The sequence below is a fragment of the Oncorhynchus clarkii genome, chromosome 10, assembly GCF_045791955.1.
Source record: "Oncorhynchus clarkii lewisi isolate Uvic-CL-2024 chromosome 10, UVic_Ocla_1.0, whole genome shotgun sequence".
Taxonomy (NCBI): domain Eukaryota; kingdom Metazoa; phylum Chordata; class Actinopteri; order Salmoniformes; family Salmonidae; genus Oncorhynchus; species Oncorhynchus clarkii.
Genome location: NC_092156.1, coordinates 20995564 through 21019388, shown reverse-complemented (window position 1 = coordinate 21019388; position 23825 = coordinate 20995564). Strand labels below are relative to the sequence as shown.

Here is a 23825-nt window from a genome sequence, read left to right as displayed (position 1 = left end):
GGCACTACAGAGGGTAGTGCGAACGGCCAGATACATCACCGGGGCAAAGCTTCCTGCCATCCAAGACCTCTATACCAGGCGGTGTCAGAGGAAGGCCCTAAAAATTGTCAAAGACTCCAGCCACTCTAGTCATAGACTATTCTCTCTGCTACCGCATGGCAAGCGGTATCGGAGCGCCAAGTCTAGGTCTAAGAGGCTTTCAAACAGCTTATACCCCCAAACCATAAGACTCCTGAACAGCTAATCAAATGGCTACCCAGACTATTTGCATTGCCCCCCCCCCCCCCCCTCTTCTACGCTGCTGCTACTCTCTGTTATTATTTATGCATAGTCACTTTAATAACTCTACCTACATGTACATATTACCTCGACACCAGTGCCCCCGCACATTGACTCTGTACCGGTACCCCCTGTATATAGCCCCGCTATTGTTATTTACTGTTGCTCTTTAATTATTTGTTATTCTTATCTCTTACTTTTTTTTAAGGTATTTTCTTAAAACTGCATTGTTGGTTAAGGGCTTGTAAGTAAGCATTTCACTGTAAGGTATTCGGCGCATGTGACAAATCATTTTTATTTTTATTTTATTTGTATAAGATCTCCTAAGCCTGTGTTAACCTCAGGCCTTATTTTCAGCGTTTATCCCAAAACCCTATTCTTTCCCTATAGGAATGGCTGAACGAACCCCATGTAAGATTTATTAAAAGTTAAAGAGCTGCAGACTAGTGAGCAGATATTTTTTGTATTTTTTCTTTACATAGGCATTGCGCCATGGCCACCACTGACAAAATCTTTTCCATCACTATCTGCATTTGTGATAAGAACTGATTTTGTTGGGTCCCCACTTACATTGCATGAAATTGGCACTTTGGTGCACATTAAGAACACACAGCTTAGATATTCCCACCCCTTCCACCTCATCACAAGTGAGCTGATGTTAGAGAAGTAAATTGCCGAACCTGACGCACAGGATGGAAAAAGCCAAAGACAGTTTTTACAAACCGAAATTGCCAACTAATGTGTGTTTGATAATAGTGCCAGCCGAAAATAAAGCCCTCAGGCTCAGACGGTTTCAATGAGGAATGACAGACTGATCTGTGAAGAGAAATGGTGAACGGAATGGTGAGAATGGTGAACGCAGCAATCAGGCTGGGTTCACCAGGCTATACCAATGTTGTACAGTGACTACTGTTGTTTGAGGTCTATTGGAAGTAGGATGAGGTTCACAGCTCTACAACATACTAATAGAATGAATCTGCAAATCGTTTATAATTTCCTTTTAGTACAATTTCAAATCAAAAAAGAAAAACTAGCAGAACATTTAAATGTTTAACACAAACGCCCACTTCCAAATTGAGCGTTTGCCCCACCCCCTAGACATGGGTGTTTGTGCAGGCTCAATCTAAAAGTTCAGTGAAAATTCCACAGAGGCAATCAAGGGTGAGCTATTACAATATATGTCCAATCCTTTCAGAACTATACGTGCTTTGGAAGTAGGGTATGGGGGTTGATTTAGAATTGTGTAAGACTATAGTCAAGAGCATTTTCTAGACTAAAGCCTCAAATAGAAGGCTACAATTACATCTATTCAATATCTCTTCAGCTCAGTGTTCTATGATGGCATCTAGTGGAGAAACTTCATGAAATTAAATCCAGTGGTTGATACTGCATCTTGCATCAATAATAGAGTACCAAAGTATGAGTCATAATACCCATAAAACCTAGCGGTCAAACAGGGAAATGGTTCCAATCATTTCCCCACCATTCAATATGGGGATTTTAGAAACACTTCAAATAAGGTCTGTGTTCCGTGTAGGCTTACCCGGACGTGGCGTTTTGATAACTGTGTAACTACAGGGTAAGCCTACATGACACACAGACCTTATTTTAAGTGTTTCTAAAATCGCCTATGGGAAAAATGAATTGGAACCATTTCCCTGTTTGACCGCTAGGTTTTATGGGTATTATGACACCTGTGGAAGTTAATTTGAAACAACAGAGTCGCTGGTTCGATCCCCCCTATGGCGGTTCCACTTCAATTTCTACACTGGTGACAGCAGTAGGATAGTCCCACAGGCCTTTGAAGAAGGTTCCCGTTTGCTTTTGTGCATGGGACTCTTCTAGAGAGAGGGGGAATTGTGTAGCTTTCTGTGTAGTTCCTCATATACTCTATAATGGGAGTATCAGCACAGGCAGTGCAACTGTCAAAAGACCTCTGGGCCACACGTTCAAATTCTGTTTTGGCTGTTCACTTTGAATTGATGAAATAGGTTGGTTAAAGGTTGACATACAGAGCCACCAGTAAGTAACATGTGACATTGTTACATTTCCTTCTTGGGAACATTTAGCCTAGAGGTAAGGCAGCAGGTAGCTTAGTGGTTAGAGTGTTGGGCCAGCAAAAGGTTTCTAGATCGAATCCCCGAGCTGACATGTCAAAATCTGTCGTTCTGCCCCTGAACAAGGCAGTTAACCCACTGTTCCTAGGCTGTCATTATAAGTAAGAATTTGTTCTTAACTGACTTGCCAAGTTAAATAAAGGTTAAATAAAACATTTAAATTAGTGGGGGCTGCTGAGGGGAAGATGGCTCATAATGGCTGGATCAGAATCAATGTGTTTGATGCCACTCCATTCCAGCCATTATTATTAGTAGCCTCCACTGATGTAAATGTTGTTGTATATTGGCAGATGTAAAAGCACAGTTCAAACTACATTTCTGGGACTCCGATTTCAGTGGGTCAGTCCCAGTTAATTGATTAGGAAAGGTCTAGAATATTATCTTGCTATTTCCGGGGCTATATAAATATTCTGTCGACCTACGTTTTTCCCCCCAAGGAATTTATGTAACGCACGAGCTAAACTTCAACCAATCAGAGTTCAATGCGTTGAGGGAAAGCGTACAGAAAAATGTAACTGATCCTAGTGCTGGTTGATTCCTTACGTGGCCATATAACGTATTCCGCATTGAACAATAGTGGCTACATTCTGATTGTAGATCAGTTTCAGTCTGCTAGAACATACTAGAAGTGCAACATTTCTTTTCACCGGCAGGTGAAGAGTTATTGGAAGAAGATATCCGGAAGCGGCTTCGTCTCATTCATCGGGTTGCGGAGACTGCGAACAGCTTTCATTCCGAATTGCGTCCATTATATCCAGGTAATTAAAGCAACAAAATGTTAATCTGTTATATCCTACATCATTGTCAGTTATAGGCATATGTAATGTGACGTTTCCTACAATTGTTTCTTGGCTACCCATATTCACTTTTGTGTCAGTGTGTCCTTATAATTAGAATCCACATGTGTATACCTATTTGTTGATTTAAGATAATTTGATGTCTACATTGTTGTATTAACTGGGGGTTTATTCAACAATTCTCTGAGACGACAGCTAAGAGATGCCAGAGCAGTCTCTAGAAAATGTAATACGGTACCGGTGAAATGGCCGCAATTAATTGTAATGCGCATGGATGCGGAGCCAGCTGTACTGCAGTACTTACAGCGTTGTCCTTCAGAATCCCGGGTGGGGGAGGGTATAATACAGCCGTGATTTGCGACAGATGAAATTTACCATTGAAATAGCGCGAGAGTTTGAACTGGATGTTTTGAAACCAGCCAGCAATTTGGCGCTTTCCGTTGCTATGGCAATAGACAGCTCTAAACTGATTGAGGACCACACTCATTAGTAATTAGGTCCTCAATCAGCTTTGAGCTGCCCAAGAGCAGAGGTTCCCAAACTTTTTATACCCCTTCAAACATTCAACCTCCAGCTGCATACCCCCTCTAGCACCAGGGTCAGCACACTCTCAAATGTTGCTTTTTGCCATTGTTGTAAGCCTACCACATACTATATGATACATTTATTAAACATAAGAATGAGTGTGAGTTGTTGTCACAACTCGGCTCGTGGGAAGTGACAAAGAGCTATTATTGGACCAGGGCACAAATAATAATATAATAATAATCAATAATTTTGCTCTTTCGATGAACAAACCTTATTTGTTCATCGGAAATTGTGAATAACTCACCACAGGTTAATGAGAAGGGCGTGCTTGAAAGGATGCACATAACTCCACAATGTTGGGTTGTATTAGAGAGGGTCTCAATCTTCAATCATTTCCCACACACAGTCTGTGCCTGTATTTAGTTTTCATGCTAGTGAGGGTCGAGAATCCACTCTCACATAGGTACATGGTTGCAAAGGGCATCAGTGTCTTAACAGCACAACTTGCCAAGGCAGGATCCTCTGAGCGCAGCCCAATCCAGACATCTGGCAGTGGCTTCTGATTAAATTACATTTTCACAGAACTGCTTGTTGCAATTTCGATGAGGCTCTCTTGTTCAGATATCGGTAAGTGGACTGGAGGCAAGGCATGAAAGGGATAACGAATCCAGTTGTTCATGTCGTCTGTTTCGGGAAAGTACCTGCGTAATTGCACACCCAGCTCACTCGGGTGCTTCGCTATATCACATTTGACATTGTCCGTAAGCTTGAGTTCATTTGCACACAAAAAAATCATACAATGATGGAAAGACCTGTATGTTCTCCTTGTTAATGCAGACAGAGAAGAGCTCCAACTTCTTAATCATAGTCTCGATTTTGTCCCACACAATGAATATAGCTGCAGAGAGTCCCTGTAATCCTAGATTCAGATCATTCAGACGAGAAAAAACATCACCCAGATAGGCCAGTCGTGTGAGAAACTCGTCATCATGCAAGCGGTCAGACAAGTAAAAATGGTCAGTAAAGAAAACTTTAATCTTGTCTCTCAATTTAAAAAAAAAACGTGTCAATACTTTGCCCCTTGATAACCAGCGCACTTCTATATGTTGTAAAAGTGTTACATGGTCGCTGCCCATATCATTGCATAATGCAGAAAATACACGAGAGTTCAGGGGCCTTGCTTTAACAAAGATAATATTTCACTGTAGTGTCCAAAACGTCTTTCAAGCTGTCAGGCATTCCACTATGTCTCCTTGTCATGGCTTTTGCACCATCAGTACAGATACCAACACATATTGACCACCAAAGTCCATTTTATGTCACAAAGCTGTCCAGTACTTTAAAAAATTACACTCCTGTTGTCCTGGTTTCCAGTGGTTTGCAGAAGAGGATGTTTTCCTTAATTGACCCTCCATAAACGTAATGGACATATACCAGGAGCTGTGCCAGGCACGCTACATCTGTTGACTCATCCGTCTGTAACGCACAGAATCCCCCTTAATCAGCCTCCCGAGAAATTATCTTCAGCGAGACTGGGGTTCGGCAGGTCCTTAAGGCCTAATGTGGCTCCGCTCTACTCATAGAACTGGAGTTACAACTCCGGTAACTATCGTTCTATATCGTGGAGCTCTGCCCCATAGGGGAGCTCAACACTCCAAAATGTGCTCCCTGCCGAGCCTAACTCTTCCCACTTAATGAACAGGTCGGGCCCAGCAATTGCTACGACCAAAACCCGCAGTACTGTAACACACTGTGAAAACAGACTGGGTCACAATGTACTGCGTCCTCGGTCTAATCCACCCTACTCAGTCTAAAGGCATAGCCAATGACTAGTGGGCAGATAAACATAATGAGTCATACTAATCTGTACGAGTGGATAGATGAGCTCAAAACTGTCAATACTAAAGATTAGTCTAATAGTACATTAACACCAGTTACAGAAACTATATCCCTAATTCTTCCACCCAAACACAGTCATAGACCTATGAGCAGGATACAACACATGACTCTACTGTGCCACACCCCCAGCCAGGAGTCATGTCATGTAGTTATTCTAATAGGAGAAAGCGGACCTGATGGAAACCCTGTCCATTGATCCTGCGTTTCCCACCAGCAAAGCTGAGTGCAGGCTGAACCAATTTAGAAAACCTACTCACTGATTTCTCAGTGTAACCCGCCACACTCAATCCATAGGCAAAGCCAATGATTAGTGGGCAGATAATAGAATATGGGCCACCTACTCTGCATCAGCAGATAGATGTTACCTAATATTCTATCAAATTTAGTGACCGGTTTAATAGTAAAGTAATACTAGTTACAACACTATTTCCCTCATCACTCCTCCCCAACACAGTGATACACTGGTGGGCAGTCTCGACATTCCCTGTTGTACTGACAGTGTCAGACAAAGGTCATGTCGCACGCCTCTCTCCTTGACAAAAAGAGCAGACCTAATGGGAAACCTGCCCAATCGTCCTGCATCTTTTCTTAATTCAAGTTTTCACTTCATCCATGCTGAGTACAGAACGAGCTAGAGAGTTATACAACATGTCTAACAGGTAGAATTTGATAAAAGGAGACAGTGACGCCCACGGCGCAGCTGCACAAATATCCTCTACCCCTGTTCCTCTAAAAAGGGCCGTAGACGCCGCTACTCCACGAGTTGAGTGGGCTCTTATTCCCTGAGGCAGTGGCCACCCTGCCACCTCATAAGCCGTCTCATTGCCTTCACAAAGCCAATGAGACAGCCGCTGTTTTTAAACTGGTCTACCCAGTGTACTAGCACTGTGACACACAAATAGCTGAAGCGATGACCTAATCGTCGCTGTGCGTTACACGTAGCATGCTAAGGCGCGCAATGGGCACAGGCGATGAAGCCTCTCCTCTCTCCTCTCTCCACTCCACATGGGGGGGTGCTCAACGGTCTGTGACCTGTAAAAGCTCTTAATAACCTTCGGCATAAATGCAGGGTTAGGACGTAACACCGCGCTGCTCAGATCGCCGTTAATGGCAAGGCAGTCGGGTCTCGTCGAAAGAGCACCCAAATCACTGACGCGCTTGGCTGTAGTCAAAGCAAGCAACAGTGCCGTCTTCAGAGAACATCTTGAGGGGGATTTGATTCAGTGGCCCGAACGGCGTCTCGCAGAACGCCTTGAGTACCAAAGTTATATCCCACTGGGGCAGCGTGGCTCTAGGCGTTGGCCTAAGCTGCTGCGTTCCCAATAGAAACCGTTTCACTAGAGGGTGACAAGACGATGTCTCTGCCAAACCCATCATGACAAGCTGAAATTGCTGCCGCGAACACGTTAATGGTGGTGGGTGAGACCTGTTTGTGAAACATGAACTGTAGGAAAGAGAGCATGCCCTTGACATGACAGCATACAGGTTCCACATTCTCTGTGGCAGTTTTTTTTTCAATCTTGGTCAGTAGAGTGGATTTTTCCGGAGAAAAATCCAAACACTTCCCAACATCCTCGTCTTCTCTAGCGGCGCCGTCATCATATGACGCCTCAGAACCTGAGGCTAACACAGACATGGCGTCCTCTAGAGGGAGATCTACCCTGAAATGCCCACCGCTGCTTCCTCTCCTTTAAGAAAGGAGGGCGCAGCTAGGGCATTTCGGGGGATCTGTGAGACTGCCCCTAGCACGCTGTGAACCTAAGCACACAAAACATAAGTTGTGCAGGGCCATAGCCGCCATAGTGGATCAGCGACACTGAGCTCTTAAAAGAGCTTTTGGGGTGGAAAATGCGTGCTCATTGAAGGACGATGTTGAGACCAGGAGATCGACAGCGGGTTCGTCCTGAGACTTCTCTCTTCTCTTCTAGGCTTCTTCAGACCAGTCCTGTCGCTGAAGCTAATGGGAGGCTGATTGAGGGGAAGAGTCCCCTTATATAGGGACACCTGTACTCCTATTGACTGCAGGTGTGTGTATAATTCACTGCCTAGGCAGCGGGGTAAACCACGAGGAGCAGAGCTCCACGATATAGAACATCTCCTGCCATGTCACTGATGTGTTGTGTAACAGTGTTGTTTGATGAAGGCATTGTCTGTATAGTTTTTTGGGCCTTTTCCCCCAACATTGTCCCAGCCGCATATCCGCGGCAGCAGGAGGAATTAAGTCCTTCAAATAGTATGGGACTTGCCTGTCCTAGCCACTCGGTAGCTCACCATATAAGACGCTTCTAGCCCCTTCTTATTAATGGTATCTGTTGCTTTTATACGTCTTACTACTCGATAGTCGTCTTTATTGTCGCTCCAAAACCCCCCGTGGCTTAATTTTCAAATGGTCATGTTTTGTTTCTAAATGTCTGCGCAATAGTGAAGGTTTCCAGCGAGAGAGTAACGGTTGATGTGATTGGATGTTATTTATTTGACTAGGCTACCTGTATTTGACATTGTGTTGTTATTTCGCTGAACACTAGATGGTTTAATTTTATCTTTGGCAATGAAACGAGGCTACTCAGGCAAGAAAAAAACCTCACCCAAATGTGAATCACATTTTTATTTGGCGTACCCCGATGGCATTGGGCGTACCCCAGTTTGGGAATACCTGCCCTCGAGGCACCAGAACATCACATTTAAGAACATTTTGAAGATTGTTCCACAAATAAGGTGCAAGAAAACAGAAAGCTGATTTACCTAACTCAGTAGAGACAGAATTTTCAGAGTTAGCCATCCCTGAGACCAGGTGTGGTAACTCGTATGTCTAAAGTTTAGTAATGATGTTAGGTACAGTGGGACTTTTTGCAAAAGGGCTTTATAAATGCAAAAATGGTAATGTATAAACCTACGTGACATCAAAGAGGGCCAACCAACTTTCTGGTAGAAAATGCAGTGATGAGTACTAAAATTGGCACCGTAATAAAATGTAGTGTAACCGCATCTAACCGCTTTAATGAAGTGGCAGCTGGGTTCATATAGATGTTGCCATAGTCTAGGACCGAGAGGAACTTTGACTGAATAATCTGCGTTCTACTATTTAGCGAAAGGCAGGACCTATTTCTATAGAATAAGCCCATTTTTATTCTCTGCTTCTTAGCAAACTAATCAATCTGCTTTTTAAAAGACAGCTTTTCACCTATCAATACTGTATGCCAAGATATTTGCAAGCATGGACACGATCAAGTACATATTCTTAAATCAGACTTATTTTTATGCACTCCAGAGAACAACATATACTTAGTTTTACCTGCATTCAGCACTAATTTCAGGTCAATAAAGCTTTTCTGTAATACAATGATGACATACTGTAGTTCAGCTAGAGCCTGGTCAACTGTGGGGGCAATAGCATACACAACAGTATCATCGGCATACAAGTGCAGGCTACATTTTTTTTCTTTTTTTTACATTCGATATTCTTAATGTAAATAGTAGAAAGTACAGGACCCGGAATCGACCCCTGCGGGACACCTTTCGTAATATCCAGGAAATCTGTTTGAACACCATCAGTAGATATACATTGAGTTTCATCTGTCAAGTAATTTTAAAACCAGTTACATGCAGCCTGGTCTAGACCAATTGAGGAAAGCATCCAAATTAGCAGTGACTGATCAATAGTGTCGAAAGCCAATGAAGAGGGCAGCGCAATGTTGACTTTATACTTTTAACTATAGACTCCTCATTCATTTGTAATGACAGCAAGGTAGTATTCATATGGGATGTAAGTGACATGCCAATTTAGCTAACGTCACTTCCATCAGGAAGCACGATGACAAGCTGGTGGGAATTACTAATTCACCGATGTTGTATCGAGGTGCTTGCCGACGTGAGTGCTTCCTACTAGGTAGCAGTATTTATGGTGTTGCCGGTGGCTGCTAAAGGCGTATGCTTCCCAGACTAAATTTTGTGATGTTTTTTCGGCAAAAAAAATGTTGAGGCGAGCCAAAGTCTGTAGACAAATCCTACACTTCCTCATCAGCGATTGGTCAAAAGTAGGGATTCTTTAATGAAGTGCCTGTTGTCATTTAACGAGAGATGACTCGATCTCATGCACATTTTTTCACTGGAGAAATATTGCACCAAATATTGTAGTCACATGCAAAATAGCGCAACTAAGATCTCGACAAAAACAAAACTAATGGCAGATTTCTTCAGTTATCTTCATTGAATGACTATTTTGAGGTAGTGTCTACTGGCTTTTCTCGTAATTCAAGCGAAGGCTAGTAGAGCTCGGCTAGACGCCAGCCAAACTGAAGCATGCTGACAACGTGGCCAATTTTCTTCCCTCCCATGATTTGATAAAAAGTAGGATACTACCCTATACAATAAATAACTAATACTGATAACCATCTACATGTCAAGAATGAACGGTAACAACAAGCACTGCGGTCCAGCAACAGTGTGGGAAGTAGCTGGGCTAGAGTAGCCAATATTAGGTTGACAGTCACAGTAAGCACACTCAGGGCCGGCCCGCACATTAGGCAGGATTACGCGGCTGCCTAATTGACACACAAAACCGCACATAATTCTGCCCAAAAACAATGACCACTTCTCTCAACCAGTGGTATATAGGATTTTTAGGGGAGCGCTGATTCCGCCCTTTGATGAGCAGTACCCACTTTGTCAAAGGCAGGAGTGTAAAATATTTTGCATGTCCATTCCCTGCGCGCCTCTCCATGGTGCTGTTGGAGATGCATCGCTGTGGCGCTCCACCAACATTCCGTTAAAAAAACATCTAACTTAAGCTATTTCTGCTACATAATTTATGGTATAAAAAAGAATGTGGACTTTTCTGTAGCCTACAGGCTGGAGATAGAATGTATGACAATGTAATGAGAAGGACACTTTTTACGTCATGCGTGTTTCTCCGATCAAATAGTCTAATCAAATGAAAAATACACTGACATGTTAACACACCTAGCTTCGATGCAACCAAGATTGTTTTTACATTGTACTGGACTCGTGGTTGCATCGACGCTAACAAACAGCATATCATAAAAGCAGGACAGGTCAAAGTAAAATGGACAATATGGAATAGACAATCAGGCTAATCACAACTGCAGTCCAGGAGTTTCACCCTGTGTGCTAAATTTGTCATGATCAGTGGTTTCCAGTTTGTATCTGTCAATTTTTGATGAGCTGATCATAGCGAAAAATAATATACTACTGCATTTCCTGCTGTAGGCTAAACACATTGCAAATAGAGTACCACAGTATGAATCATAATACCCACAAAACCTAGTGGTCAAACACGGAAATGGTTCCAATCGTTTTTCCACCATACATTTTTCCCTGTAGGGGAGTTTAGAAAAACTTAAAATAAGGACTGTGTTTCATGTAGGCTTACCCTGTAGGCTGTGATGTTTTGATAATCGTGTAAATCTCTCCAAGACAAGGTGACTTATCAATATATTCACCTGCATTTTTACATTTTAGTCATTGAGAGTGACTTACATTAGTGAGTGCATACATTTGAATACTTTTTTCGTACTGGTCCCCCATGGGAATCGAAACCTCAACGGTGGTGCTGTGAGCGCCATGCTTTACCAACTGAGTTACACAGGACTGAATAAATTGGCTATATTTCTTTAAGTTGACAATTCTGTGAACTGTCTTGTGCAAGTTTTAAACTGACACAATACCTGTTAGCAAAGGTGTCAGCTAGAGATGACTTGCAGGAGCTTGCAGGGATTTTTTAGTCTTGCATGATGTCTACTTTGATGCTAATTAGCATTTTCGAATCTGAGAGAAAATAGAGCCAAATATATTGATAAAAGTCACTGTGTCCGAGAGAGATTTACATGGTTATCAAAACGACATGCCATGTAAGCCTACACGAAACACTGACCTTTTTTTCCCCTAAATTTCCCTATTGGAACCATTTCGCTCTTTGACCGCTAGGTTTTATGGGTATTATGACACCTCCACTGTAGAGCTCTATAGGCTCAGGATACAGTGGCTTGTGAAAGTATTCACCCCTCTGGGCATTTTTCCTATTTTGTTGCCTTACAACCTGGGGTTTGTATCATTTGTATAATTTGATTTACACAACATGCCTACCACATTGAAGATGCAAAATATTTTTTATTGTGGAACAAACAAGAAATAAGACAAAAAAACAGAACTTGAGCGTGCATAACTATTCACCCCCCCAAAGTCAATACTTTGTAGAGCCACCTTTTGCAGCAATTACAGCTGCAAATCTCTTGGGGTATGTCTCTATAAGCTTGGTACATCTAGCCACTGGGATTTATGCCCATTCTTCAAGGCTAAACTGATCTAGCTCCTTCAAGTTGGATGGGTTTCGCTGGTGTACAGTAATCTTTAAGTCATACCACAGATGCTCAATTGGATTGAGGTCTGGGCTTTGACTAGGCCATTCCAAGACGTTTAAATGTTTCCCCTTAAAGCACCCGTGTATTGCTTTAGCAGTATGCTTAGGGTCATAGTCCTGCTTGGAAGATGAACCTCTGTCCCAGTCTCAAATCTCTTGAAGACTGAAACAGGTTTCCCTCAAGAATTTCCCTGTATTTAGCGCCATCCATCATTTCTTAAATTCTGACCAGTTTCCCAGTCCCTGCCGATGAAAAACATACCAACATGCTTCACTGTGGGGATGGTGTTCTCGGGGTGATGAGAGGTGTTGGGTTTGCACCAGACATAGTATTTTCCTTGATGACCAAAAGGCTACATTTGTCTCATCTAACCAGAGTACCTTCTTCCATATGTTTGGGGAGTCTCCCACATGCCTTCTGGCAAACACCGAACGTGTTTGCTTATTTTTTTCTTTAAGCAATGGCTTTTTTCTGGACACTCTTCTGTAAAGCCCAGCTCTGTAGAGTGCACAGCTTAAAGTGGTCCTATGGACAGATACCCCAATCTCCGCTGTGGAGCTTTGCAGCTCCTTCAGGGTTATCTTTGGTCTCTTTGTTGTCTCTCTGATTAAAGCCCTTGCCTGGTCCGTGAGTTTTGGTGGGCGGCCCTCTCTTGGCAGGTTTGTTGTGGTGCCATATTCTTTCATTTTTAAATAATGGATTTAATGGTGCTCCGTGGGATGTTCAAAGTTTCAGATATTTTTTTATAACCCAACCCTGATCTGTACTTCTCCACGACTTTGTCCCTGACCTGTTTGGAGAGCTCCTTGGTCTTCATGGTGCCCCTTGCTTAGTGGTGTTGCAGACTCTGGGGCCTTTCAGAACAGGTGTATATATATTCATGTGACAGATCATGTGACACTTAGATTAAACACAGGTGGACTTTATTTAACTAATTATGTGACTTCTGAAGGTAATTGGTTCCACCAGATCTTATTCAGGGGCTTCATAGCAAAGGGGGGGAATACATATGCACGCACCACTTTTCCTCTTTACATTTGGTTGGGAAACAAGTTCTCTTTTTAATTTCACTTCATCAGTTTGGACTATTTTGTGTATGTCCATTACATGAAATCCAAATAAAAATATATTTAAATTACAGGTTGTAATTCAACAAAATAGGAACAATTCCAAGGTGGGTGAATACTTTTGCAAGGCACTGTAACTTCTGATGAATTTGGGTGTCTGATATTCAGAGCTTAAATTGCCAAGTTGATTAGTTACAGGAATCAGGACTAATAAAGCCAATGCAACTGCCTGTTTTACAAACTGTAGTTCTACCATATGGATTGGCATTCATTGAATTCCATTGTGGGCTGACACTGTAGGCTACACCGCAGTAAGCATGGGCCAATTTCTTTTCGATGTTTGGTTCAGATTTGGTCCGGTCTGAACTGGCCTTGATTTGGTCCAAAAATAGACTTATATAAATGACGTCTTTTCAACTTTCATTCAGAACTTAAAATGAACCTAACTCTAACGCCTGAAAAATACGTATTTTAGATGTCTTTTCAATGTAATTTTGCTTACTGGGGCTATTCTAGATTTTGCTGGGTATAGATCGGTTAGCTGACAACAGTAAGGAAAATGAACAGCGCTTCCTGTTTTGTGATTCTGGTTGGCCAGATTGCTAGCAAGAATGATCAGAAACTGCCAAATGGGGAGAATCATAAGTGGCTCATTTCATCTTGTTATTGATTCCATGTCAATTTTTTTTAGATGTTTTGACTGATTCTATTTCAATGTTAATATGGCTAAAATTCACTAGCTAGCTAACAATAAGGCAACCAGATTTCTGAAATGAAAACCGGGGACATTTCCAGTTCGGTGGTCACTATATCATTAAAATATCCAATGTTATTATCTCTGAAATAAAAATGGGGGACAATTCTGATTTCATGTATTTAGTCAAATAGGCACACTGTGATAGAGAAAACAACTATATTACAGAAACACTACAGACAAGACAGAACTGATCTGAACAGCCATTCAGTGGTCCTGGTAGAATAAGAGCGGAAGACCACATGGACAAAATTTGAAAAACAGACAATAGTATATATGAAATACTTAACAACATAATAAAGAAATAAGACGATGATGAGATTGGTAACTACATAATATACTTATACCAACCTAATCTGTATATTTCTCAGAAGAATGTATTTTCTTCAGGATTCCCTCTGTCTTTGGCAAGCTTCTCCATGAACTCCTGGCAGGGGAGGTTGAAGTTTGTCTTCACAATAAGCACGGCCTTGATGGTAGGAACAGTGAACCTATTTCTTGCTGTTGTCCAAATATCATTCATTTGGGAGAACACTCTCTCGACTGGTGCGTTACTTCCAGGTAAGCACATGACAACAGACGCCAATCAGCCAGGTTAGTGTGTGGGATGTCATTCTCTTTGAAGTGGGTAACCACCGAGCTCCATCTCTGACTAAGCGGTGTCTCCACCGTGCTCCATCTCTGACTAAGCGGTGTCTCCACCGTGCTCCATCTCTGACTAAGCTGTGTCTCAGATGTTTTCCATTCTTCAAGCGATCCCCCCTTTAGGAACTCTTGCAGGCCAGTAACCTCGACAAACAATGCATCCACATTCATGGTCACTTTGGGGCTGCCATCATATACAGTTGAACTCGGAATCTGGATCTCTTCACGCTGAGGTTGCCTTTTTAAAAGGAGACAATGTAAGACTTTTAGATTTATCTGTGTGCTTTCGCCATGCTTGCAAGTAGTTCACAGCCACAGTGAGGAATGGTTGGGATGTTTTGAGAAAGCTCTCTTTAGACATTGCTCTATTTTCCTCTAGCTCTCTCAGAAGTCCTCTGACCAAAACTGGAATGAAGTTGTCATCACGTCTTGCAGTCAATTTTGCTTCAACGTTCCCAGAATTTCAGCTGACTCCACAGCACAGCGGTCCTGGCCTTCAAGCATCTTGATCGTGTCACTGAATACGGGCAGGTTTCCATGGACAAAGGCCAGCCAAACTTGAGTCCGTGGATCTTCAAACATTATTCGCAGGACAACAGGGTATTTGTCTTCAGAAAGAAAATAATATTTCAATGGCACATACATTTTCATCACTCATTCTAGAGCAGGGAGCATGGACAGTCAGCAAACATTGCTTTGTCCTAAAATGATACTCCTGGCCAACAAACTCACAAAAGCTCTTCAGTCTTTCTACTCTGACGGTGAAAATAGGAAAATATCTTTGTTAGCAGGTACTCAACATCAAGGGGTATCATATCCAAAGCTGTTCTGGCCGTGTTATGAATGATGTGGGCAGGACAACCTAAGCCAATCACCTCCTGTTGCAGAGCATTTTTAACTTTGGTATGGACATTGATCCTCCCCAGCCTATTCGGTCCTCCAAAGTTGGTATTTGTGTTGTCGGCAGGGAATTCCACAACTTTGTTTTCCAGGTTACATTTTTGGATGACCACCAGGACCTCAGATGCAATTTCCTCTGCAATTTGCTTCCTCTGCTTTTCCACAGCAGTTTTCTCTTAAACTAGCGCAAGCAAGTAACGTTAGTTAGTAGAAGACGAGTGAATGAAGCTGCTATAGCGAGCAGCCCCATCTGTTGGCCAAAACAAGCACAACACGATTGAGACATCAACCGGTAGGCTCCTGCCTGGTCTTTCTTGCCACGTAAAATATTATTTCATTTCGCGGTCTGTTTTTAACGCACAGTTAAAAACGGGGACAGCTCCAGCCGGGGACAGGTCACCAAAAACGGGGCTGGTCACCCTAGCTAACAAACAACTTTAACAATGCATTTGAGAGAGAAGTGTTCATTGTGCTAATTTATTTACGTTTTCAATAAACATTGGAGACTAAATATAGTTTACATGTTGTCAATAATCTAAGCCAACCCTGTTTGTTTTGCCTCATAGTTGCGCATGCCTTGGTTTTGTTGCTAAACAACCAGCCTGTCTATAGGAGGGCACAATTTCTTTGGCCAGTCTAGGGTGGCAGAACAGCCAGGACTGGGCCTGAGCACACGCATGCAACTGTACACCCATCATCAACTCTTTCATCGAAAATAAACAATCATACATTTTATTAACTGAGAATGTACAATTACTTTGTGTAAAGCTAACAGTTAAATATGACTCATTCATCCTCTGGCTTCAAAGTGTTAAATCCAACTCTTGCGGTAGTTCAATTGTAAATCTCGTCTGTCGCTGAATTGCATCTAGTCACAACCGTGCAAAGCACGTGCCTACCCAGATTGTCAGGGATCATCCCAGATAAAGATAAATCGCATTTGCGAACCACGCCAAACTGGGTGAAAGTGCTATGATGCAATTGCCAAGGCAAGACATTCTGACATTTGATTGTGTAACATAATAATAGTAGGCTAAATAGTGTTGATGGTGTTCACTGTAGTATAATTTATAGGTTCAGAGATGAAAAAAGCACCCCAGTTTATTTTGTGTGTACTCCTAATAGCTTGAGTGCCATTACCCACAGCCCTATGGGTTTGTATGCCCTTGGAAATTCCCTGCTGTCTCAATGTGCCAACCTCTGCTACATGGTGAATTTCCCATGGGACTGCAGTAGCATAGTCTTTACAGTAGTAAGGCAGCGCACCATGTATACCTCTTGCCTTGCCTAAGATGGCTGCCTGGCCCATCCAATGCCAGCCCATACATGAATGGCGAAGATGCATAAAGATGGCAGCCCCCATGTACTTACCACAAATGCCTCGTTTGCTAAGTTCACCATATTGTACATTGCTCACCGTAAAAAAATGGTAAAAGCATTACATGATTCAAATTCTAGCTCCAAGACAGCGGCAAATTGAAAAAATGAAAAAGTAGATTGTGCTGATTGGTTCAATTTGCCAGTTTAAGAACTTTGTGGGAAGTAATAAAAACAAGGATGTCATTTCCAATAGTATCTCTATTTTTTTCGTCACTCAGCAAATTTCAGGTTTGCTGAGCACACCTTAAACGTGATAATTCTGTGCAACTTCCGGCGTGCGTTTACTGTGAACATTGAGGCTTTACTCGCTTTAAAGTTTTAACAGTGACCACATAGGCTATTGTGACTATTTGATCAAAGTGTAGGCCTACCAGAGTGGCCTACCATCAAAACAAAAAATGCATCACATAACATTTTAACATGGAAATAGCTGTTCTATCATTCACCTACAGTAGCAGCAAGTGTGTGTTGTTCAATGTAGGCCTACATTTCATGAGATTTAAAAAAAAAACATGGAGGGCTTGTCATGAACCTGTTTATCCACTTGTCCTGAAAATGTTGTTGTTTGATGCAATAAACCACTTTACAAAATAACATTCATTATTATTCCCATACCATTATTACAAGGAATCAGACAAATGCTACCCTCTTCCTATTGGCTACTTAGCTTATTCAAGACCACTCAAAATACAACACTGCCCCTTTAAAACATAAAAAAAGCTATTTACCTGCCTTGCTTTTCAAAGATGGCTAGAAATGCACACATGTTGTGCTCTTGTAGGAAGCAACCACTCCCCTATTATTGAATAGAAATTAGCTATAACTGGGCTAATAACTCACTAACAGGAAAAAAATATGAACACATGTACGCAGGTGACATGCAGATCTCAGTTTTGATCTCAGATCTCAGTCCAAGAGGAGCTGCGTGCATTTTAGTAGGAACATTGTTCATATCTGAATTTCTCTATTTATGCACCTTTGCCATCAGTTCAAAGAGCGACTGTCCCTAAAAAGCAACTTCTCATTTTGAAAATGGCCTATGCGGCATCAATATGTGCAGATACATTTATTCTAGTGTCAAAATTGACTACGAAGTTTAAATAGGAAAATGTTGGTCATAAAGTATGTCTCGTACAAAACTGAGATTTGCAAGATGATAGGAAAACAAAATTATGTCATGGAATGAATAGTAACAGTTTTCCATGGGCTGTGTTTATTTTAATCTTGTCCATTCCCACAACTTGCAGAACCCAAGTAATCATCAATTCAGAACTCAGATCACAATGCCAATGGTCAATTTGGTTGACATTCGATATCACAATGGGGCGAGTTAGGGACCATCAGTAAATTACACAGTCTACATGGAACAATTTAAAAGGTCAATAGCTCCAAATTTCAATGACTTAACCTTAAACCAACTATAAATTGTAGAACTTAATTTACAAATATTGAAAGCATTCGATGAGACAACTAAAAGATGTGCAACATGAAAATATTGTCCCTTTTTACATTGTGTACTTTTACGTCCCCTAACTATCCCCAGAGATACGCTATCCAAAGTAAAAACCAACCTTGCCACGGTCGCACACCAGTCGACTGAAGCTAATTGGCTTAATAATTTGGCTAACTCTTTCCACCTGCGTACACACAGGAAACACCCACATCAAGCCACACCACAAAACAAACTCACCTTTGAATTCTGTCAAGCATTTTTTTTAATGAACCAAATCTAAAACAAGGCCAAATCAGGAAGAGCAGTCGCCCTTTAAATGAAACTGAAGGCCTATGACTTTTTTGGAACCGGATTAGTCACCGTTCTTAGGAATTGATTTTCAACGAGTTGGCATATTTCTCCATTAAGGAAGTTGCACATGTAATCTATGGTGGCTACGTTTACCCAGGCAGCCCAATTCAGATTTGTTTCCTACTTTTTTTTTTACTAATCTGATCAGCTTTGAAAAATATATTGTCACATCAGAGCTGATCTGATTGGTCAAAAGACCAATTAGTTAAAAAAAATATCAGAATTGGGCTGCCTGTGTAAATACAGACACAGTGATTCATAAACTACAGTCCAAAGTCTCTATGGGTCACTTTACTTTGAGTGATGATGATGACTGCCACCTATTGGAAAGACTTTGCTCATCATTAAATATGTATCTGTTTTCACAGCAACTATGTCTAAGGGAACAGCGGTTGGCATTGATCTCGGGACCACTTACTCCTGCGTGGGTGTGTTCCAGCATGGTAAGGTTGAAATCATTGCCAACGACCAGGGTAACAGGACCACACCAAGCTACGTTGCCTTCACTGACTCTGAGAGGCTCATCGGTGATGCTGCCAAGAATCAGGTTGCCATGAACCCCTGCAACACAGTGTTCGGTAGGTTTATGTATTGCAATGGTGATTATTGGTAGATGTTTGTAAAGGTGTGATGCAGTTTATTCCTGCCATTTGTAGTTTCCACCAGAGGTTTTTATAACCTTCCTTGGATGTCTGAGTGAGAAACCAAAGATCAACTGCTATGATCGGAGTATGTCTATAATGCAATCGTTTTAACATACTTTTTATTTGCGTATTCCAGATGCTAAGCGTTTGATTGGTAGAAGATTTGAGGACACTGTGGTTCAGTCTGACATGAAACACTGGCCTTTCAACGTCATCAGCGATAGCGGACGCCCCAAAGTGGAGGTTGAATACAAAGGCGAGACCAAGAGCTTCTACCCTGAGGAAATCTCCTCCATGGTGTTGGTCAAGATGAAGGAGATTGCAGAGGCCTACCTCGGGAAGGTGAGTTTGAGTTGCATTGCAGTCTATTTCAGATTTTTATTGACAGTTAGTCTATTCATTCACAACTTCTTCTTTTTTTCTACCCTCATTTTTGCAGACTGTATCAAATGCGGTTGTAACAGTGCCAGCTTACTTTAACGACTCTCAGCGCCAAGCAACCAAAGACGCTGGAACAATCTCTGGTCTGAATGTTCTGCGAATCATCAATGAGCCAACCGCTGCCGCTATTGCTTATGGCTTGGACAAGAAGGTGAGACACATATATATTTTTAGAGCTCAGGAAGGTCTATTGAAATAATAATTTGATTTGGACAAACTAGATTTAAATAGCTATGATGAAGTTTATTCCTGCCATTAAGTTCTCTCTCTCTCTCTCTCTCTCTCTCTCTCTCTCTCTCTCTCTCTCTCTCTCTCTCTATCTATATATATATATATATATATATATATATATATATATATATATATATATATATATATATATATATATATATATATATACACACAGACGCACTGTACATGAGACAATATTTTTGTATGTATATATATCTCTCTCTCTAGCTAGCCATGTGTCATACCGTTTAAATATTGAACATTCTTCTGTTTCAGGTTGGTGCTGAAAGAAATGTCCTTATCTTTGATCTGGGTGGCGGCACCTTTGATGTGTCCATCCTGACCATTGAGGATGGCATCTTTGAGGTCAAGTCCACTGCTGGAGACACCCATCTGGGTGGAGAAGACTTTGACAACCGCATGGTCAACCACTTCATCGCAGAGTTCAAACGAAAGTACAAGAAAGATATCAGTGACAACAAGAGAGCTGTTCGCCGTCTCCGTACCGCCTGTGAGAGGGCAAAGCGCACCCTGTCCTCCAGCACCCAGGCCAGCATCGAGATTGACTCTCTGTACGAGGGAATCGACTTCTACACCTCTATCACCAGAGCTCGTTTTGAGGAACTCAACGCAGATCTTTTCCGTGGCACCTTGGACCCAGTGGAGAAATCCCTCCGTGATGCCAAGATGGACAAGGCCCAGGTCCACGATATTGTCCTGGTCGGAGGCTCCACTCGTATCCCCAAGATCCAGAAATTGCTCCAAGATTTCTTCAACGGCAAAGAGCTCAACAAGAGCATCAACCCCGACGAGGCTGTGGCCTATGGCGCAGGTGGGTCACTGATCATCTTGTGTTCACTCTGTGGTCATTGGGCTGCTATAACTAGCCCTATCCTAATAGTTTAGCTGTGATTAAGTTTATTCCTGCCATTAGTACTCAAAAGACAAAAGATGGCCCAACACCTTCCTTTTTTAATGTCTGAGTAACAATGTTACTGTGGCTCTACAATTATGTTTTTACATGAGTCTAACCTCACCATTCCCTTTTACAGCTGTCCAGGCAGCCATCCTCTCAGGTGACAAGTCTGAAAATGTCCAGGACCTGCTTCTGCTGGACGTCACCCCCCTGTCCCTGGGTATTGAGACAGCTGGAGGTGTCATGACTGTCCTGATCAAACGTAACACCACCATCCCAACCAAGCAGACCCAGACCTTCACCACCTACTCAGACAACCAGCCTGGTGTGCTCATTCAGGTGAAAAGACCCTGCATAAAATGTACATTTGAGGGCAATGTTTCCTCATTCCTTTAGCCACTTGCTGTGATGAAGTTTACTCTTGCCATTCATAGTTTCCACCAGAGGTTGAAAGACAAAATATGTCCCAATACCTTTGTTGGATGTCTAAGGGACTATTTAGTGAAATGTACTTCTCATTTGAAGACCATGTATGGTTTTAGCTAATATAAACTGTATCCTCCAGGTGTATGAGGGTGAGAGGGCCATGACCAAGGACAACAACCTGTTGGGCAAGTTTGAGTTGACTGGAATCCCCCCTGCACCTCGCGGTGTTCCTCAGATTGAGGTCACCTTCGACATTGATGCAAACGGCATCCTCAATGTCTCTGCCGTTGATAAGAGCACTGGCAAGGAGAACAAGATCACCATCACCAATGACAAAGGTAGACACAATAAAATGTGACTAAAGTGAAATGCTATTACAATATGATGCCCACTTGGATAGTGAGAGTATCCTTAACTTAAGACTTTTTTTTATTTTTGTCTGACCAGGTCGCCTGAGCAAGGAGGACATTGAGCGCATGGTCCAGGAGGCTGAGAAGTACAAGTGTGAGGATGATGTGCAGCGTGACAAGGTTTCCTCCAAGAACTCCCTGGAGTCCTACTCTTTCAACATGAAATCCACAGTGGAGGATGAGAAACTACAGGGCAAGATCAGTGACGAGGACAAGACCAAGATTCTGGACAAGTGCAATGAGATCATTGCCTGGCTGGATAAGAACCAGGTACAGTATGTTGCTGTGCCCATTAATTTAAACCAAGTTATTACCAATAACGTGTCGAGAAGGTAAATAAATCAATCTTAATCTGTATTTTTTTTTTCACAGACTGCGGAGAAGGAAGAGTATGAGCACCAGCAACAGGAGCTGGAGAAGGTGTGCAACCCCATCATCACCAAATTGTACCAGAGTGCCGGTGGTATGCCTGGTGGAATGCCTGGAGGCTTCTCAGGTGCTGGCGGTGCTGCTCCTGGAGGTGGTGGATCCTCAGGCCCCACCATCGAGGAAGTCGATTAAACCCAATGTCCCATCTCATCACTCTGTAAACACAAAGCATGTAACCCCAGAGTCCCAATCTGTAAATTTGGTCATTGGCTGAGTAATTTAAACTGATAAAAGCTGCTATGTGGGTTTTGAATACTTGAATATGTACACTGTCAAAACTATTGGGATTTTAAGGAAGAAGAGTTTGCCTGTCTATACATTTTGAGTCCTGGAGAATAAATGATTATTTATGTCACTAACCATGTTTCCATCCACAGTTTTTATGAGTAAAAAAATCACGATAGCTGTGATGGTAATGGCTAGTTTCGGTACAATTTTATAAATACCGACAGATAATTTGTTCGTTCGACATGGTGGGATCTTTTTGTGTCGGTAAAATGTATTATGCGAGAAATGGTGGTGGAAATGCCTTTATGCGCAAGTATTGATTTAATAACCAACATATCGAAGTAAACTTGGGAGTCACATAACGATATAGTGTGTGTGGTCCTCCCACTATGACTCGAAACCATGCAGTTTATTAGGCTACAAATGAAATAACTTATGAACTTCACAGGGTGGTGAAAGTGCACGATGATCTTGATGCTACTTCCCAATAAATATCGAGGATCTTATTCTGGTGACGATGATCGATGCTTGACTGCCGTTTGACAAATAAAAGTATTCTCGTTCTTATCCATAATAATCTGTACAGGTGAGGTTCTTGAGTTAAATAAGCAATTGACATCCCATCATGCTTAGGGTCACGTTTTGGCTATGCCCCCATAGGATAACAATGCCTCCATCCACAAGGCATGAGTGGTCACTGAATGGGTTGATGAGGATGAAATTGATGTTAACCATATGCCATGGCATCAAATATCCCAAAATATCAACCCAATTATGTGAGATTCTGCAGCAGCGTCTGAGAGCTTTTTCCACCACCATCAACAAAACACAAAAATATGGATTCTCGTGGAAGAATGGTGTCGCATCCCTCCAATAGAGTTCCAGACACTTGTAGAATCTATGCCAAGGTGCATTGAAGCTGTTCTGGCTCATGGTGACCCAACGCCTTATTAAGACACTTTATGTTGGTGTTTCCTTTATTTTGGAAGTTAACATTTATGATATATTTTTTTATTTATAAATAAAATTTCACATCAGAACTGCACAGTGGTCACTTTAGGAATGGTTAGTGCTATCCAGAATCCTTGGGACGTCCCCTCAACGGAGTGACATCAGAGTTGGCGTCCCAAGGAATCCCTTTAGACTTATGTAGGCCATTGCACCGACTGCATCAGTCCACTAGGGGTAGAATCAAAGGATAGTGAAAAACACTCGTCTAAACTTCATCCTATTCATATAGAGATAAATAGTAATGGTGTCTTTTTGTAGTCACTAACTCCAGCATGGTTCGTTGAACAAACATATTGGGAAATTAATGTTGTTTCTGTAGGGTTTTTGAATAAACGCTCAAAATAAGGTCTGTGGTTAACCTAGGCTTAGGATATCTTATGTTTTGTTCTATGAGAATCTTCATCAGCTCATGTCACTTTTTGTGAATTTTTAAGAATTAAGTAATAAAAAAAAATCACAAACATTAACTGACAGATGAAGTAATTGAGATAATAATTAAATTAGCTAATAATGATTATCATAGAATAAAACTTATAAGATTT

The 23825-nt window shown here is 41.9% G+C and overlaps 1 protein-coding gene across 2 annotated transcripts; it reads left to right on the top strand.

The window, feature by feature from the left end:
- Positions 1 to 3049: 3049 nt before the first annotated feature.
- LOC139418145 (heat shock cognate 70 kDa protein-like) lies at positions 3050 to 22400 on the top strand. Of its 2 annotated transcripts, none has more exons than XM_071167367.1 (9): positions 3050 to 3154; positions 18916 to 19125; positions 19328 to 19533; positions 19631 to 19783; positions 20140 to 20695; positions 20916 to 21118; positions 21345 to 21543; positions 21653 to 21885; positions 21988 to 22400. In XM_071167367.1, the coding sequence occupies exons 2-9, from the start codon at positions 18921 to 18923 to the stop codon at positions 22174 to 22176; spliced, it is 1944 nt and encodes a 647-aa protein (XP_071023468.1). In that variant the 5' UTR covers positions 3050 to 3154; positions 18916 to 18920; the 3' UTR covers positions 22177 to 22400. The 2 variants fall into 2 exon arrangements, with proteins under 2 accessions (XP_071023468.1, XP_071023467.1); XM_071167366.1 differs by lacking the exon at positions 3050 to 3154 and adding an exon at positions 14955 to 15063 and having other exon boundaries at positions 21988 to 22370.
- The last annotated feature ends 1425 nt before the right edge of the window (positions 22401 to 23825 follow it).